Source organism: Pimephales promelas, chromosome 11 (assembly GCF_988280905.1).
Source record: "Pimephales promelas chromosome 11, fPimPro1.hap1.1, whole genome shotgun sequence".
Lineage (NCBI taxonomy): Eukaryota > Metazoa > Chordata > Actinopteri > Cypriniformes > Leuciscidae > Pimephales > Pimephales promelas.
The window spans coordinates 22,423,838-22,443,384 of record NC_142779.1 but is presented as its reverse complement, the minus strand read 5'-3'; the positions used below and the strand labels follow the sequence as shown (position 1 = coordinate 22,443,384).

Genomic DNA, 19,547 nt, shown 5'->3' with positions numbered 1-19,547 from the left:
ATCAAATATTTCTGTCAGCTAATGGATGTGTTATGCTGGTGATTTTTGAGAAAGTAACATGACACTTGAATTGACAATTCTTACATTTTAATTAAGGTTGCAAACTGGATTAAGAATTCGATTTTGAATGAAAGGAAACTTCCGGAAATATTATTTTAATATATATGATGGGAGAACAATTAATTTCCCAGAATGCTGAACTTTAACTCAACTTTTTTTTTTCAAAATGAAGCCAACCATCATAACACAGTCTCATCCCAAGACGTCATACAACTGACGCTTTTGACCATACGTCAACATCCGCCGTTTTATGGTACCCTTTAACGTCGGTTAGATGACGATCCTGGGGCGTCATCCAACTGACGCTTTACTTTTAACGTCAGTTAGGTGACGGGGTAGGTTTAGGTCTTGGGTAGGGTTAGGATTAGATAACGTCATCTACAGTAATCCTACCCTAAAAAGGCGAATGTTGACGTATGGTCAAAAGCGTCAGTTGTATGACATCTTGGGATGAGACTGCGCTGACCATCAATATATAATCATTTTATATTAATATTTATTTTGTATAAAGCGTGTACATTTAATGGTTTGATCAAATAGCTGTTTGTTTGGTTTTGTTTGACATACTGGGAAAAACATTCTACCAGGACAATATATTTAGTCTAAATTAAGGATGTAATTATGTTTCATTACATAATTTGTGTTTGACCAATTCTTGGAATTGCAGTTCCGTAAATTACTATTCTTGTCGTTTAATATCCTGTGGGCATGGCCATTTCTATTCAAATTCCAACTCATGAATTTGAAAAGGAGCCAGTTCTGAATTTCGCCCTAGCCTGAATGACTCAGTTTCATGTCCAACGTCTATATCATCCGCTGTAATGTGAGTGAGTGTGTGTGTGCCACTGAGCCGAGTCCCCCTGCCCTGAGGCATCTCTTTACCGTAACTCATCTTTGCACATTGCCCTCCTAACTGGATTATTCTGTAATTTGTTTCATCATGCCTGCTAAATGAAGGGCAAATAGAGGTCAGAGAACACTGAATCGGTAAATCTAACTGGGAAAGCAGGATCGTTCATTGGCCACCAGCACATAAGCACAGGAGGATCTATTTGCCTAAGCAACCCAGAAACAAATAAACAAACAAGGAATGATTTACTGGATTTCATCAGTCATGACGTGTTGATCCCGGTGATATGCGTTGCATTTTAATGCTCTTGCATAGGAAAATATGAAGTCTTTTATAGGCACTTTACATGAATGATAGATGATCTGCAATTCATGCCACCTATAAACCGTAACATGTAATTAAGCTGTATTGCCTGAAAAATGTCATCCCATTTCTTTTAATATTACATGGCAGATCTCTTATTGTCACTGGGATAATCGCCCATGCTTCTGTGTCCTTGTTATCACCTCTTATTCTCCCTGATGGCTCTATTTCCCTTTTTAGCAGATGAAGAAATCCATCTTTCCACATCCCAATTGTCAGCGACAATAGGCACCTGATGATTTCTGCCTCTCTGGACTGTATAACAGATTAGAATACTACTAGGAGAAAACATGTCACAGCTGAAACCTCAATGTTTTATTTAGACGTCTCGATGATGCTAGCGATATCTCCTTCGATTAATGACCCTAGAGACTTAAAAACGATCATCCCTGCCCCATTTCTCACCACAGTACTGCCAGAAGGCCAATGTGAAATGTCAAGTGCTTTCATTATAATCTTCCTCCAAAAGTCAGACGACATGTTGAGGGAAGATAATGTGACTTCTGCCACAACAGAGAAAAGCGTTGATGAAGCAGATCTTGCACTGGATAAGACTTTTGAATCTTTTTTTTTTTTTCTCTCCACAGCTTGCCTTGCTTTTTCCATGCAAAGATTTGATTGATGTGATTCGATGTTAAGTTAAATATTACGAAGTAGCATCTGGATCAACAATATTAGACTCTGATCTGCCAATCAGTTGGGAATACGACCTTCAGAACAGTTCTTGAATTGCTGCTGATTACGAACTGCCTTAACATGCACACAAAAAATCCCATATGCCCCATTTAAGTTTCCAGAGGTAAAAGGTAATGATGCAGTTCAATTTATAATGTCTGTCAAGCTAATTTCAGACAAAAAAGTCATAGAAGTAGCATAAAAAGGTATTGTAAATGGTGCATTTTATATATTTTCAGTATTGATATTAGTTTTAGTTACTAGCAAGTTTTTGTAATTGTGCTTTTATCGTTTTAATCTTGAAGGTCCCGTATTATACCCCTTTTCACAAGCTGTAAAATAAGTCTCTGATGTCCCCAGAATGTGTATGTGAAGTTTCAGCTCAAAATACCCAACAGATCAGCATGTTTAAATTGTCATTTTTGGTGGCTCAGAAAAACGCACTGTTTTAGTGTGTGCCCTTTAAATGCAAATAAGCTGCTGCTGCCGGCACAGGGGGCGGAGCTTCATGAGCTCGCGGTCAGTCTCGCAGGACAATTTCATCTCACGGAATGATGATAATATCAGAAACTCTCAGTAACGGTGTTCATTTCGAGTCGGACAATAATGCCTATAGAGTCAGAGTGCTGTATAGAGATGGAACAGGTATAGATTAGTAGTTTAATTACGGATATTATAACTTGTATGTCATCTAGTTGTATGTATCCAGCCTACAAGTCTGCTGTTTCGGACCAGGTCCGAATGATGATCAAACATATACTAATGAGTTTAATAAAGTTTATTGTACATCACACAAAAGATGAAGCATCAGTTTTACTTCAGAAAATCACCGTAAGAGCTGAGTAAACACAGTAAGAAGTGCGCAAGTTGAAAAAGTTGAGGGAGCATTCCTGTGGGCGGACGTTAGTCAAAAAACTGTTCTACTGACGTCATTAAAGAAGGAAGTTGAGGGATGTAGTTCAAACGGACTGTTCAATGTAGGCTACTTTTACTTTGAGCTTTATAATTTTACAGATATTATTTATGCTCGGTAACACTTTAGAATACTGTATCTTACTTACTGCAGAATTAATAAGGAATTATTGACGAACTAATAGGTAATTCTTTATTAACTACTTATTCACTATTGTTAACTACTAAGGAAGATGTGTTAACTAAGCAGTATATAATTTTATGATTGTGTTAAGTATCAGTTAGTTAATCAATAACTAATGAAATCTGTCATACCTCCTGAAGAACTACTACCAATTATCTACTAATTAAGGTTCAAGAAAAATAACTAAGAAGTAACTACTGAACAGTCATGCAAAACTAACCTCAAATTATTTGTATATTTTATATACAATACTGTGTGTGTCTGTTTTCCTCAGCATAGAAAGCCACTGAGTAAATTCATGTATTTGAGGCAACGACTGAGGGAAACTGAAAATATAGGGAACTTATTAGTAATTAATAAATAAGTATCAAATAATTCTGCAGGAATTACTTAGAAGCTGGAACAGTATTCTAAAGTGAATATATAGGTAACCCCTAAATAATTAATAAAGAATTATCAAATAATTATCCAGGAATTAGGCTACTTATAATCTGAAACAGTCTTCTAAAGTGAAAATATAAGGAACTTATTAGTAATTAATAAATAATTATTAGATAGTCCTTCAGGAATTACTTAGAACCTGAAACAGTATTCTAAAGTGACAATACAGGGAACCCATTAGTAATTAATAAAGAATTATCAAATTATTATCTAGGAATTAGGCTACTTATAACCTGAAACAGTCTTCTAAAGTAAAAATATAAGGAACTTATTAGTAATTAATAAATAATTATTAGATAGTCCTTCAGGAATTACTTAGAACCTGAAACAGTATTTTAAAGTGACAATATAGGGAACCCATTAGTAATTAATAAATAATTACCACATAATTCTGACTCAAATCAAACTTACTGTATTTCGTTTTAACATGTATAATACTGTTTACATTTTAAACTCATTCAACAAACATTTTAGAATAAAAAAAAAATACTTGACTCCATAACCTGCCCATAACAGTGCACAGCTCTGAGAACAGATTTTAACATCTGATGTAAATAGATTTAGCTAGCTACAGGGTAACTGACATCGTGTATGTTGCCTTGCATAAAACAAAATGATTTACAGCACAGTAATGATTTTATGGATTAAATAAAACGTACACAAATCTATATTTCGCTAAAGAAATGCACCAAATCGGCAGCGCTGAGAACTCTCCAGAGGAGGATGCAAATGCCCGCGCTCTTGTGTCACCAAATCACTGTCAAGTCAAGTCAAGTCACCTTTATTTATATAGCGCTTTTTACAATAAAAATTGTTTCAAAGCAGCTTCACATAGATAATAGGAAAACAATGTTATAATATTATTGTTAAATTAAAATTAAATGTTAAATGTCCCCAACTAAGCAAGCCAAAAGCCAATGGCGACAAAGGCGAAGAGAGGTGAAAAAGGCAACAGTGGCAAGGAACCAAAACTCCATCAGGTGACAGAATGGAGAAAAAAAACCTTGGGAGAACCCAGGCTCAGTGTATGTGGCTACCGCCATATTGCCGGAACTTGAATGGTGCAAAATAAGTTTAAAATGTATAATAATAAGGTGTAATATACATGACATGTTTTTGCTTATTTGCAGATCATAGCCTATAGGTAAATGTCTGCACTTATCTTTCTTATTAGTGCTGAAGAATGACAAACTGACTACTGTGTATGATTGTTAATTAGTAGTTACTAAATAGTTATTTTTCTTGAACCTTAATTAATAGATAATTAATAGTAGTTCTTCAGGAGGTATGACAGAATTCATTAGCTATTGATTAACTAACGGATACTTAACACAATCATAAAATTATATTACATACTGATTAGTTAACACATCTTCCTTAGTAGTTAACAGTAGTGAAGAAGTAGTTAATGAAGAATTACCTATTAGTTCGTCAATAATTCCTTATTAGTTATGCAGTAAGTAAGATACAGTATTCTAAAGTGTTACCTTATACTCTAACAACAACATTACACACTAACTAAAGTTTGAAACATGGGATCACGAAGAACGGGCCCTTCAATATTCCTATAGCTTTATTATAAGTTCTTTTTTATTTCAGTCAGTTGCTAAAGAAACATTTATCATTTTCATTTAAGCTTAGTTCAGATCAGAACATGCAGCAACCTTTCGGTTTTTCTCTTGAATCCAACACAGTGACTTAAACTGAAATTCATCGACTGGCCGCTAGAGATAGGCTCCAAAAAAGAGTCAATCACATACACAACAAGTGGTATATTCCAAATTTACTTCTAAATCCCAAATGTCAAAAGTGAAGTCAATATCTTAGGGGAGACGGAGCATAAAAGCTTAACTAACACTCCATTCACACCCCTGTCTTCCTGCAGGATGCTACTGTGAGGCTGAAGTAAATGAGTGCGATTCCAGTCCCTGTCAGCACCAGGGAACATGCACTGACTTTGTTGGATACTACAACTGCGCCTGTCCTTCAGGTATGAGTTTCTCTTATTCCTTAGAAAGAGCTTTTTTTCCCCTGCCTTATTTTTTTGACTGTGCCATAAATCCCCACAGTGCCAGCACCAGCAGCTCTGACTGACAGGTGAACAAATCACTCCCGTTCTCACACTGCCAGAGCTCATTAGTACTGCAGAATTGTGTCAATATTGTGTTATGAAATGCTCTTCTCTTTTGAGGCCACCGCATTGATATGGTTTCCTCCCGTAATTGTTGGTTCTGCTCACTCTTTCTGAGGCATGATTTGCATTCACTGATGCAACCTGATGGCTCACCCTAGAGATTGGCAACTCACTGGCGGGGTTACAAGCATGCTTCTCTGCCAGCTGCTCCCTTCCGCTCAATGAGTAGAGGACCCAGAGTCCCAAACGCCCCCTCCCTAAACCTGCCCACGCATACTCGCCGCTCATGCAGAGAAAGAGATGCAAAAGGGAGAATCATTGAATGACTTCCTCATAAATGGATTGAAGATTTTTTTTTTTTTTTTTATAATAAAAAATAAAAAAAAACTTGACTTGGCCATTTTTAAATAATGGACAAAATTTAAGTATGTAAAATTGTTGTAAATGTAAAATAGTTAAAGGGATGGTTAAAAAAGGGACCAAAAAAATTAAAATGATGCCATTATTTATTCACCCTCGTGTCAAGATTTACTTTGTTCTGCAGAACATGATGGTAACTAAACAGTTTTGCTTAGCGTTGACCATTGAATAGATAAAAAAAAAAAAAAACAGTGAGACATTTGTCAACAGAACTTAAATGTTCCTCAGAGGAAAGAGGAAAATACAGGTTTGGAACAACATGAGGGTGAGAAAATTATGAAAGAATTATGTTTTGTGTGTGTGTGTGTATTAACTATCCCCGAATTATCCATGGTTTTATTATGGTAAAGTGTTGTAACCATGTTTTTTTTTTTTTTTTTGGCGGATTGACTACCATTTTGTTTAACCACAGTTTTACTATAATACAGTACCATGTTTAAACTGTGGTTAGAGTGTACTATTACTATGGCTGTCCACAACAGACCTAAACCAGCCATGGTACCAACACAAAAACACACTCTCAAAATATCATCATGATTATTGTTATCAACAAAATCTTTGAAAATATAAAGAAGATATCATTGTTTGTCAGTATTGCACACCCATAATGTGCAGCATTGATTTTTATTTCTTCAGGTCTTAAAAAGGTTTTAAAAAGCCTCACATTTTTATTTACAAATGTGCTGCAACCCTGGCATTATAAAATCGATAATTTAGTGAGCATACGGTCTGGATTGTTTGGAATAGAGTAAATATCTGTACACTTTTGAATCTTGAATATTGTATTTACATATTTTTTTTTTATTCGTTTGAATTGGAACATGAAGCAATTTGTTTAATGTAATTAAATAATCATAAAATATCACAAGAAAACAGCTGGATGAAGCGCAGCAGAATGGAACCTAATGTAGGGGTCTCTGTGTGTCATGATTCTGCCTTCTTGTCTTTGATTTTCTCTAGTCGTGAGGCAGGATCGTGACAGAATCATGTTTTGTGTGCAAGCGCATGGCCTGTTTGGCCATGTGCTTGTGTTGTCTCGTTACGTTACCCCGCCCCCTTGTTATCCTAGTCTTGTGAGTATTGTCTAGTCAGTTTCACCTGTCCTTGTCATTATAATCCCCTTGTGTTTTCTGTCTTGTGTCGGTTCATCTCGGCCAAATGTTACCTGTGAGTAGTCTGTGAAAAGCATTGTCATTGAAAGTCGTTGTTAGTAGTATTATACAAAGTGTTGTTGGTTTCTTGTTCAGTCATTTTCTAGTCTTGTCAGTCTTATTTCCCTTGTTTCGTCTGTTTTGCCCCCTCTTGGGTTTTGTTTTCCTGTTTTGTCCTAATAAACCCTGAGTTCATTGTACACCGTCTGCGTTTGGGTTCATCTCCGTGCACAGCCGTGACGCTGTGTTTTAAAAAGTTGTTATAAATGTGGTAACTTTAAAACTCATTCTTGAGGCATGTTAAAAATATGAAAGTTAAAAAAGGACAAAAAATCTACATAAATCTATTACTTAACATGTCTAATCGACCATTCTGACCCATCCTTCATTTCCATAAGTGTGATCTTCCTGCTCAAGCTTCCATGTACATGTTATTTTTTTTTCATTTTGTAAAACAAATGCAAGCAAACCAGTTTTTTTTTCTCCCACTCAAAAAAGCCCTTGAAAAAAATACTCTTTATGACCTTTACAATTTTGTTCTTTTCATTTGTTTTGACTGACTTTTAGGCTTTAAATAAGCTTGAGAAAAAATTGATTGCCGTTTTCTTTTACTTTCTTTTTCCAAGAAACAAAGGTAGAGGGAGAAATTTGACTTCCAGCTTGCTTCATGTTCATTGATTGACCTCATTGATTGAGGCACAATGACATGAGGAATATATGGAGTGCATTTTCAAGAGTGAAGGTGTTTCAGTCTTGTTTAATCTTTTAAATTCTAGTTTTACACAAGATTTCTTTTAGTTCCCTATCAAGGAGGCATCCATGGTAAAGGCTAAACAATTCTTTAAATTGTTTTACCTTTCTCACCTCCCTTTGCAGGATACACTGGTGTTGACTGTGAGATTGACATAAACACCTGCGCATTTCCCAATGTCACCTGTCCTCCTGGAACGTTCTGTGTGGATTTGCCCGGTGACCAGCTCCATGTTTGTCACACTCGGTGCCCTCGCTCTCTACAGGTAGGTACAGAATTGGTTTTCCCCTTTTAGTCCCTCGTAATTCAAATAATTTCATTGCAATGTTCTCAACTATTACTGTAAATTAGGAAATATGATTTTATATGCGCATTAACACCATTATTACAATAATTCCAACAAAAGTAATAATAAATTAAACAAACAAACAAACAAACTGGACTGTCTCATGTTCAAATAATCAAATTCAAAGAAAAAAAAAGAAATTATATAAATATAATGTTCACAATACAAAAGTTTTATCCAGTGATGGATAGAAAAAAAATACACAAGTCTACAGATGTTTACAGATATTAACACAACCTTTTGTAATTAAAAGACTACAAATGCCAAAAAATAAGGTATCCATTAATGACTTTATCATTCACTGATAATCGGGAAAGTTGCAATGTCTCTGACCCATCAGAATTATTAAAAATAAAATAAACATTTCACCAAATGCATGCATTAATCAGTTAACTTAAACTTTAATATCATATAATATCAACTGTAGAAACAAACTCAGACTTAGTTATATAATTAAGCACCAACTTTACAGAATTATGTATCTTCATGCTGCAAAAAATGGCCGTCAATCATATATTCTTAAATCAAACTATTATGACATTATTGGTGATAAGGGATGCATGGAATCCATAATGACCTTTTGATTTTGGGCAATAATGGACTACTTGCAAAACGAATTCCGCATTCTATTTAGTACATATTGGGAGTTTCCTGTTAGCGCACACACAATTACCATACGTAAGCAAGACTTCTTTTCTTTTGGTTTCATTTCACTTTCATACGACGGAGCGTAGGCCACCTTGATGGTTGATGTACGATGCAGTCGTAGGGCTGTCCGTACTCACCAGTTTAGAAGCATACCTTTAAGGCAGCACAAGGCTAATCGTAATGCTTGCAACTCTAGACAATCAATGTGCCAATGCAGTCCACAGAGCTAAGACTGAATGCCCATTGTATGTGGCCCCCCATCAGTTAGCAGAGGCATCCGTGAAAACCACAGCAGACCACACAGAAAGGCAGAATCCGACCAAGGACTGAAAGTTGGGCGACAATGTGGGGTAATGTTGAGATGCTGAAGATCAAGGACCAAGTCCCTGTGTTTGCACAACAGATCTCACGAGTGAGCTATTATAAGCCAGTCGTCGAGATCTTTATAGATAATGTGAACGCCATGTTCTCTCACGGGAACAATGGCCGCCTCCACAACTTCCGTGAAGACAGGGCCAAGCCGTAGGGCAGGACCTTGTACTGATATGCCCAACCCTTGATTGTAAACTGAAGAAACGGTTTGTGTCTAGAAAGAATGTAATACGCGTCCTTCATATTGATCGCTGCAAACCAATCCTGGTGACTGGTGCATTCGAAGATGCGCTTCTGCATGAGCATTCTGAACTGGAGCTTGTGTAGGGCCCGATTTAAAACGTGCAGGTCCAGGATCGGCTGTAACACACTGCTTTTCTTGGGTACAATGAAGTAAAGGCTGTAGAACCCAGACCTCATCTTGGCTGGAGGGACCGGCTCGATCACGTCCTTCTCCAGCAGGGCGTCGAACTCTTTCCTCAAGACAGGGGCATCTACACGCCGCACTTGGGTGAAGCAGAAGCCCCTGTACTTGGGGGCCCGGCGGGCAAACCGAATTGCATAGTCCAGCCGGATGGTACGGATGAGCCAATGGGACGGTCTTGGAAATGCTAACCAGGCTTTGAGTGACCGTACCAACGAGCTGACCCGGACCACCGGCGTACCTGTGGAGGGGCAGCGAGGTGGAAGGCAGGTACTGAACTCCGGAGCCATTGCTGCTGTCGAGAGAGGGGTCTGGGTGTGCGGAGCAACACCTACTTGCTTTCACCGAGGGGCAGGCAGCAGGGAAAGCCCAACTTTCTCTGGGCCGTTCGGCTTCTTGCTGTCCCGAGGCGAAGGAAGGAGGGGAATCCTTGCCCAGCGAAAGACGAGAGTGACATGGTCGTAGCGGCGTTACTGACATCTGAGTGCTTGAAGAGGGGGAAAGGTGTGGCTATTAAACAAAGTAGCCCTTTTCCGGTGGCCACTAGAAGAGAAACTAGATCGAGGGGAATAGGCAAAGGGACTCCACCTTGTTTGATCAAAAAGTCAAGAGCACCGAATGATGCACGCTGGTTGCTGTGAAATCCAGCGCTGTCAGCCGGCAGCTCGACGGCACCAGGTACACTGAGCGGCTCAAACCTTTACGAGAAAGGGGAGGCGAACAACTTGCCGATGTGGTCATGCAGACGCGATCTTCACTCAACCGAATACCAGCTGTGACAAAAGCTCTTTGAAAAAAAGCAGATCACCTGAAACAGCATCTGGTACCCAGGAGATTGCGAAGATCACTGAAGCACCATCACACCAACAAAGAGAGGTCTCGAGGACTCGTTGAGCTTGAAGATAAATTAATAATCTTGAAGCTCATCCACTCAGAGGACACAACCAGTCGGCTCTGAATCTAAAAGCATACGTGTGTGCTCTCGCTTCCGCTTTATACCCACACTGGCTGGTGGGGTCCTGCATGCCAATATATATTCAGTTTCTGCACGCCAATATTCATTGGCTCGTTCTAATTCACTCGAAGGAAATTGGTCTCCCTAGCATGATCCCAATTTGTTGGAAACTCCGTAGGATTTCCCGAACGAAAGGGAACTGCATTTATCCACTAAGCTGCAGCAGTCCTATATGCTCGTCTTCTCATTAACAGTTTTTCTTCCCTCTTTTTGACATTTCATACCTGTTGGGTTTTCATTTTTAAATGAAATTGACTATAAAAGGATTGCTTGTGTGTGCTGATGTTTATTCCAGTCTTTTAAAATAGTTGAATGAATGAATGCTCGTGAGGTCCCTTTAACAATGTTAAAATATTCAATAACCTACACAGCTTAGAGAAGTATGACAGTCAACTACTTCGAATATTATAGTATTTTGGGCATGAACATGTAAATGGTGAAAAGATTGACATTGAAAAATGTCACAGAATGATTCACATATTTAATCCAAATAAATAAATGTTTGGTTCCTACTACTGATGCTATTAATCTGTTCTCATACACTTCAGCATCACGGCCACTGGTTTAGACGAGCGCTGACACCCTATGGTGAAATAATGGCGTAGTTTTAACACCCGCTGCTTTCTCAGATCGGCTTGGGTTGGATTAAAACTTCATGTACCGATAAATTTGAAAAATTCTGCACACAGTAAACCTCAGAATATACCTCCTGTCAATAAAAAATGCCAAATTCTTTAATCGTATTGCGGACACTCATTTTAGGTGGCATTTGTTCAACTCCTTGACCACAGTAAATTGAACGTAAACATAACTGGAAATAAGTGAGACATGCTATTTACAAACGGAAATGCTTCACTAAGCTCAGTGCAAGTGGTCCATTACGCCAACAAAACTTCAAGTCAGCTGAACTGTTTTATCAATGACAAAACAGAAAATAAATAAATGAAAAAGCTTGACTCATGTCAAGTATAAACAATTTTTTTTATGGTAACGAAAAGGCATATCATGCACTTTTTAGTCCATGAACGTATTTAAAATGCATACACCACCCTCTTCCACTTCCTTTAAAGCACATGAAAGAGTAGGTTAAAAAAAATGTTCTTTGCATGCTATATTCTTTTGAAGATGTGTGAAGCTGTTTGCATGCTTTGTCACTGAACTATACCAAAGGCAAATTGCATGCCCCTTTTGAACACGCTTGATCATTTGGATTTGTTTTACTTGTGCTGATAATCACCAACGTAAATGGCAATTAAAATGCATTTGCTTTCCTTCATTAACCAGCATGTTTTATTTAACAACGGGACCAAGCAATCCTGTTTACAAAAGATCAGAATTACCTTTACACACATATTTAAATGAAGGGTTTGTTCTGGAATAATGGTTGATTTTAATTTTGACAGCCATGTGCCAATGGAGGACATTGTGTTCTTAAAAACAACACCAGTTACGGTTGTGTTTGTGCACCTGGATGGACTGGACTGACCTGCTTGGTCAACATAAATGAGTGTGTCCAACACAGGTGTCAGAACGGAGCCACCTGCGTGGATGAGGTTGGTGGGTACAGGTAAGTCTGGGCGAGAATGCAAGTTTAGAATACAGCAAATGCAAATATATATGTATATATATATATATTCTCGTTCTCCCCCCACTATGTGATACACTGCTGATTTTGCAGGTTTTCCTACTTACAAATGATATAGAAGTCTGTCATTTATATCATAGGTACTCTTCAACTGCGAGTGACAAAATCTAAAACAAAAATCCAGAAAATCACATTGTATGATTTTTAAGTTATTAATTTGCATTTTATTCCATGACATAAGTATTTGATCACCTACCAACCAGTAAGAATTCCGGCTCTCACAGACCTGTTAGTTTCTCTTTAAGAAGCCCTCCTGTTCTCCACTCATTACCTTTATTAACTGTACATGTTTGAGTCCGTTACCTGTATAAAAGACACCTGTCCACACATTCAATCAAACAGACGCCAACCTCTCCACAATGGCCAAGACCAGAGAGCTGTGTAAGGACATCAGAGATAAAATTGTAAACCTGCACAAGGCTGGGATGGACTACAGGACAATTGGCAAGCAGCTTGGTGAGAAGGCAACAACAGTTGGCACAATCATTAGAAAATGGAAGTTCAAGATGACGGTCAATCTCCCTTGGTCTGGGACCAATGATCATTAGGAAGGTGAGGGATCAGCCCAGAAATACCTGGCAGGACCTGGTCAATGACCCGAAGAGAGCTGGGACCACCATTAGTAAACAGACTACGCCGTCATGGATTAAAATCCTGCAGCACTCCAAGGTCCCCCTGCTCAAGCCAGCACATGTCCAGGCCCATCTGAAGTTTGCCAATGACCATCTGGATGATCCAGAGGAGGAATGGGAGAAGGTCATGTGGTCTGATGAAACAAAAATAGAGATTTTTGGTCTAAACTGCACTCGCCGTGTTTGGAGGAGGAAAAAGGATGAGTACAACCAGAACACCATCCCAACCGTGAAGCATGGAGGTGGAAACATCATTCTTTGAAGATGCTTTTCTGGGGGACAGTAAAGGGGACAGTACGACTGCACCGTAATGAGGGGAGGATGGATGGGGCCATGTATCGCAAGAGTAAGAGCATTGGAGATGGGTTGTGGCTGGATCCTCTAGCATGACAACAACCCGAAACACACAGCTAGGGCAACTAAGTGGCTCCATAAGAAGTATCTCAAGGTCCTGGAGTGGCCTAGCCAGTCTCCAGACCTGAACCCAATAGAAAATCTTTGGAGGGAGCCGAAAGTCTGTATTTCCCAGTGACAGCCCCGAAACCTGAGGAAGGTCTGAATGGAGGAGTGGACCAAAATCCCTGCTCCAGTGTGTGCAAACTTGGTCAAGAACTACAGGAAACGTATGCACTCTGTACTTGCAAACAAACGTTTCTGTACCAAATATTAAGGTCTGCTTTTTATGATGCATCAAATACAATGTGATTTTCTGGATTTTTGTTTTAGATTCCGTCACTCAGTTGAAGAGTACCTATGATAAAAACTAAAGACTTCTACATGCTTTGTAAGTGGGAAAACCTTCAAAATCACAGTGCATCAAATACTTGTTCTTCCCCCTTATACACATATAATGTATATTAGCATTATAAAGGGATTGTTTACGCAAAATTTAAATTCTGTCATTATGTATTCTCCCTCATGTTGTGCCAAACCTGTATGCTTTGTTTCTCTACTGAACCAAAAATGTAAAGAACATAAACCGACGGTTTGTAGTGACTACGAACTGTCAGACTCTGCTCCAAAAAAGAAACAATTGCACACCCTAAATGGACCCCCTAAAATGTACCATATGTTCTGTGTTCCAAGTCTTCTGAAGCCATACAAAAGATTAGTGCTATAAACAGGGCAAAATGTAGTCATTATTTGGTGACAACCCTCTCATACGTTCCTGCTCTTAAATCAAATATGGCACCTGTTGCAGTTTGAATGTCAACAGCATCAAACAGTGAATTTAATTTTAGGATTAATTATACCTTTTAATATAGCATGTTGTTGTCCCAATGTGGTGTCCCCCCACCCCCAAAAGAGTCATTGAGATGGATTTGTCCATTTTAAACAGGATACTTCTCTTAGTATATAATTAAAATTGATATTCTGTTCAGGTTCAGCAGCTGTTTACAGTCTCATTCTGGAATTAAACCACCCATAGCGGCAGAAACAAATAGCATGTTCCTGTGATAGAAAGCAAAGCAAATTACATCGTCCTCCCCCATGACTCATCCATTTATTTTCATACTGTGTCCGGCTGTTTTGCTTGCGATTTCATTTAAGAGATACTGTTTTATGCATTCCAAGTTGCCTTTGCGGTCACGGATACACTGGAGTCCTCTGCGAACTTGACATTGACTTCTGCTCTGGGCATCAGTGTTCAGAACACGCTGTCTGTCTGGACCAACAGCACAACTACACCTGCCACTGCATGCTGGGATATGAGGGAAAGTTCTGTGAGTTTGAGACAGATGAATGCAAAAGTGCACCCTGTGCCAACAGTGCCACTTGCATTGATCTGGTGGCAGGATACCAATGCCTGTGTGCTCCAGGATTTAAGGGTAAGCTAAATGTTTTACTCTGTGGTGTCACTGACTGTATCTGATCATTTGATAGGCATTGGCTTTCAATGTCAGCATTGTTGAATTCCTTATGATAAAAAAGAAAAGGTGGCTATAGCATAATCATGATTCGTTGTTTGAAGATTATAAGCAAGACTTCAGTGATTCCACTTTTCATTTTCCAATTAATTCTCAATGAATACAATTGTCCTACGACCATGCTATATATTTTTTTCTCATTAATAACACTGTTTTACTTGGAAATGTGTGACATGTTTCAAATGGTAATTCACATTGGGCCTTATTCATGAAACTTAATCAGTAAATTTTGAGTACAAACCTTTCCAAATACTTGACTATGGGTTCACCAACATCAAATTTGATGATTAAAAATGTGTATGTTAATGAATTCTTAATATTCCTAATTAGAGTGCTCCTGCATGTTCATTCACAATTAGCATATCCCGTCTAGTTACAACTACGCAAATTACATGTCCAGGAAGGCTGTGGAATCTTCTGGACTTCTTTATCAAGTTTGGCTCCATTATATTGCATAAATGTAAAGATTAATATTAGACTTCAGGTCACATGCTTAACAATGAATTAACGTGTGTACACCAGCAAGCTGAAAAAAATGCCTGCACTCTTCTGAAAATGGCCTGCTGGTTGCTCTTGAAAGCGCTTCGCAAGTCCAGCGTTTTTCCAGCTGAGATGCATTGGTTGCTATAATTTGGATTATCCATGGCAATAACGTGTGACTGTCATTTTGAAGAATATCACAGCAACCATCAATATGAACTTCTCCATTGTTGTTTAGTCATCGTACAAGTAGGATGGTTGGTCTGTGTAATTGGCCCCGCCCCTCCTCCACTGTGATTGGGCAGCTGGGTAAAAAGTGACAGTGACGAGTGAAGCATTTTACTTTCAACGAAGTTGAACAGTTTATAACTCTCACATACTAAATAAAAAAAGGACAGGGCAAATGAACTCATGACATGTTATGCCATAGTTCATCAAAATGCAGTGTCATCAGTTTGCTTAAAATGACACACCATTTACACATGGTAGGGAGTACATTTATTTTGTTCCAACTAACATTTTGAAAATACAAACATTTTTATTAATCTGAAAATTTACATCAGAACAGCTTTACGAATTGATTTACACACAGAGTAGTTCTACTCGTGTTTCACGAATGAGGCCCATTGACTTATTACACTAGCCTATAACATGATATGAGACAGGCTTCTTGTAATCCATACTGTCTTTTAATGTCCATCATGCAGGTCGAACATGCTCTGAGAACATGAATGAGTGCCAGTCCAGACCCTGCCTTAATGGGGGCACCTGCATTGATCTGGTCAATAACTACATTTGTATCTGTCCACTCGGTAAGTGAAGTCTTAGCACACTGTTACAAAACAACAAATACATCTTGAGCTGAGAGCAGTCAGCTGAGCTGCAACATGTATGATTTAAAGAACATGATATATAGTACACATTATGTTGAAAAATATCATTGTTCTTGGGAATGAGCCACAGGTCCATAATGGTAATAATTCCTTAGGAACCATTTAGGCTTTAGTGAAGATGTTATCTCCCCAGCTCACATGCATCTGTAGATGTGGAGCTTTATTGAGTCCCAAGAAACATGTCCTGTGTGACTCATGCTCCCTGTTTTCAAGATAATCTACAAGCCCAGGAGGAAGAGAATCCATCAGTGTAAATTTTGTAGTGTTTATTAAAACGGCCTCTCTTTAATTCTCTCAAACATGATGGTGACAGAAAACAGACCTCCATCTTGTCAGGACAGGTCTCATTAGTGGGCACGGTTCTTACGGGAGATGGTGTGGTGTTGTGGGACTTGATCAGGTTAGAACCTTAAAAATTCATTTAGATTTCGGAATTCAACAATCAAGATCGAATCTTAAAATAATAAGTGATGGGAAGCCATTTTCGAAGGCCTGTTCACGGGAAACAATGCCTGAAAGTCTCAGCATTTCATTTTAAAGGGTTACTACTGAACCTTTCAGAAATCATATTTTCCTATCTCAGGAGTACCAAGTAAGGCTGTAACTGCCATAAACACTTCCACTGTATACAACAGTGGCCCAAAGTTATATACAGCCTTGGAAAATTGACATCTATACATATACTAAGGTTCATTTATTAAACATTAGTTAATGTATTAACTAACATGAACTAACCATGAGCAATACATTTGTTACTGTTTTTGTTCATCTTTGTTAACGTTAGTTAATACAAATCCAGCTGTTCATTGTTTATTCACGTTAGTTCACAGTGCTTTAACTAATGTTAACAAGATTTTAATTAAGTATTAGTAAATGTTGAAATTAACATTAACAAAGATTAACAAATGCTGTAGAAGTATTGTTCATTCTTAGTTAATGTTAACTAATGTAGTTAACTAATGAACCTTATTGTAAAGTGTTACCCAAATGTTTTAAAGATTGTTATTGTGTATTTGTGCTTGGAGTCGATTGTTTGGTCACACTTTAGTTTAAGGTCCAGTGCTCACTAAATATTAACTACGACTTTTGCCGCAATAAATGCCTAATTACTAATTATTAATATTTAGTAAAGTAGTTATGTTTATGCATTATAGGGATGTAGAATATGGTCATTGATATGTGCTCTATAAGTACTAATAAACAGCCAATGTCCTAGTAATATGCATGCTATTAACAGTTAATAGTTAGAATTGGACTTTGCCTGTGTTAACGTCAACTGCATGAATTTTGGACAGGTGTGTATTTTTATTGGAATTGTACTATTTTACCGCCATTTCCTTTTAAAAATCCTATTTTCCTCTCATTTCCTCTTTTAAAAATCCAAATACTTCCTCTCAGCGCCATTTGGACAAAGATGTCTGCATTGACACCCATTAAAACTGCATTTTTGTTTTTGTTTTTTTGTTTTATCCCAGGGCCATTTAACCATAAAATGATGCAATCATTATTAAGAGGCTTTCATTCTGGCCATGCATTACAAATGCAATTTTTTTGTATTTTTTTTTTTTTTTTTCAGGTTTGGTCCATAAAGGAAATACTCGCTTTATTCCTATGTTCTGCTTTGACATATTATAGAGCCAATTGGGTAAATTATGCAACGATAATTGTGTGGGTGAGTTGGTATGGATGTCAGAGTGTGGTTGATATGTGTGTTAATTATTTATTTATTTATTTATTTTATATATATATATATATATATATATGCGTGTGTGCACTGTGCATGTGTGTGTTTTTAATATTGAGAGAGAAAAACTCAACCGCAAATAAGAAATAACAAACAGTTTTGCTGGCATCCAATGGGGAAAATCCTATCAACCTCAACCTTGGGACACAACTTATTTAGATTTATGGCTTTGATTTTTCTAGCCGTTCAACTTGTTTCATAAAAGATATATTTTATATAAAATACTGTATATAAATAATTCTAATGAACTTAAACCTATATAACCTTTTTAATTTACTTATTATGTTTTACTTTAGCAATAATCTGCCAAGGGTCTTCTTTAAAACAAGACCAAATATGTGTGCTCCCAAGCTTCATATTTTTATGACAGTTTTGACACAGACATTTTTGTCCACTATGTACCTATGTGTTGACCTGCAAATTAATTGGCTGATTTTGATTAGCATGCCAAATATATTATTTAAATGAAATAATAGGGAATAATATTATCAATGAAATAATAGGATTTGCACTGCTTCCTGATAATAATAATAATTGTTGATATTAATTCAGAAACTCTTTATGCAAACTTAATATAACACAAATTACTGAAACTTTTTTTAGGAGACATATTATATAAAAATTATATATATATATATATATATATATATATCGATTTTTTTATTATTTTTTTTATTTATTTTGAAATAGTGCGGCAAAAACGCAATTTAGTTTGAACCTTAACATGAATGCAGATTAGATGAGCATTACTCTCAATAACACATTTTTCATCTCAGTCCTGTCTGCTGGGCCGTTGATGTGCAACAGTTTGGGTGAACTGAGTGGGCTTTCTGGCAAAAGAGCTATAGTTTTAGTCTCTGCATCCTCCTACAAAGCTGACAAGTATGCATATTGCATATCAGGAAATTACAGAAAATAAGTGCAGTCTCAATAGTCCCTCGGTAAGTGTTTGAATCATAGCCCGCTGGAAAATAAAAGGATATAAGCTGCCACCATGCTGCGGAAACGACTGATTTAGACAGAGGTAGTCATGAGTGTATGGTGATTTGATGCCGTTATTTGATGGTAAGGGTTATTCACAGTACCAAGAACAACTTCAGCTGCACATAATGGCAGATTAAACGCACATTTTCTGAAAGGACGCATGCAGATCCTGTTCATGATCCTATTCATGAAAGATTTTTTTTTTCTTTCTGTTAAGCCTATTTGTGATTTATTTGTATGTGTATAGCTTTATATATGGTACTACTCATGTTCATATAATTATTGTATTTCTCTCCTCTGAGTGCAAGGTGACATTTTATTTCTGGCATCCTCAATGTCAGGTCTTTCATTTAAAGGACAAGTATTTTACACTTAAAGCCCTGTTTCAAGATCGTTTCTGATAAAACAGAATGGTTAAAATTAAAATTTGGACATATGCGGCTGGCCTGAGAATTTTTGGTTTCTGTGGTTGCACCCCCCAACTCCCCAACAATG

General features: G+C 37.5%; 1 protein-coding gene across 1 annotated transcript in view; it reads left to right on the top strand.

Annotated features, from left to right (window-relative positions):
* The window catches only part of eys (EGF-like photoreceptor maintenance factor), a 302,080-nt gene that overhangs the window by 29,934 nt on the left and 252,599 nt on the right, over window positions 1-19,547 (top strand). The window contains exons 7-11 of the mRNA XM_039651858.2: window positions 5,371-5,475; window positions 8,067-8,206; window positions 12,150-12,313; window positions 14,599-14,852; window positions 16,139-16,243. Of these exons, the coding sequence (XP_039507792.2) occupies window positions 5,371-5,475; window positions 8,067-8,206; window positions 12,150-12,313; window positions 14,599-14,852; window positions 16,139-16,243 (768 nt within the window). The remainder of the gene's footprint in view (window positions 1-5,370; window positions 5,476-8,066; window positions 8,207-12,149; window positions 12,314-14,598; window positions 14,853-16,138; window positions 16,244-19,547) is intronic.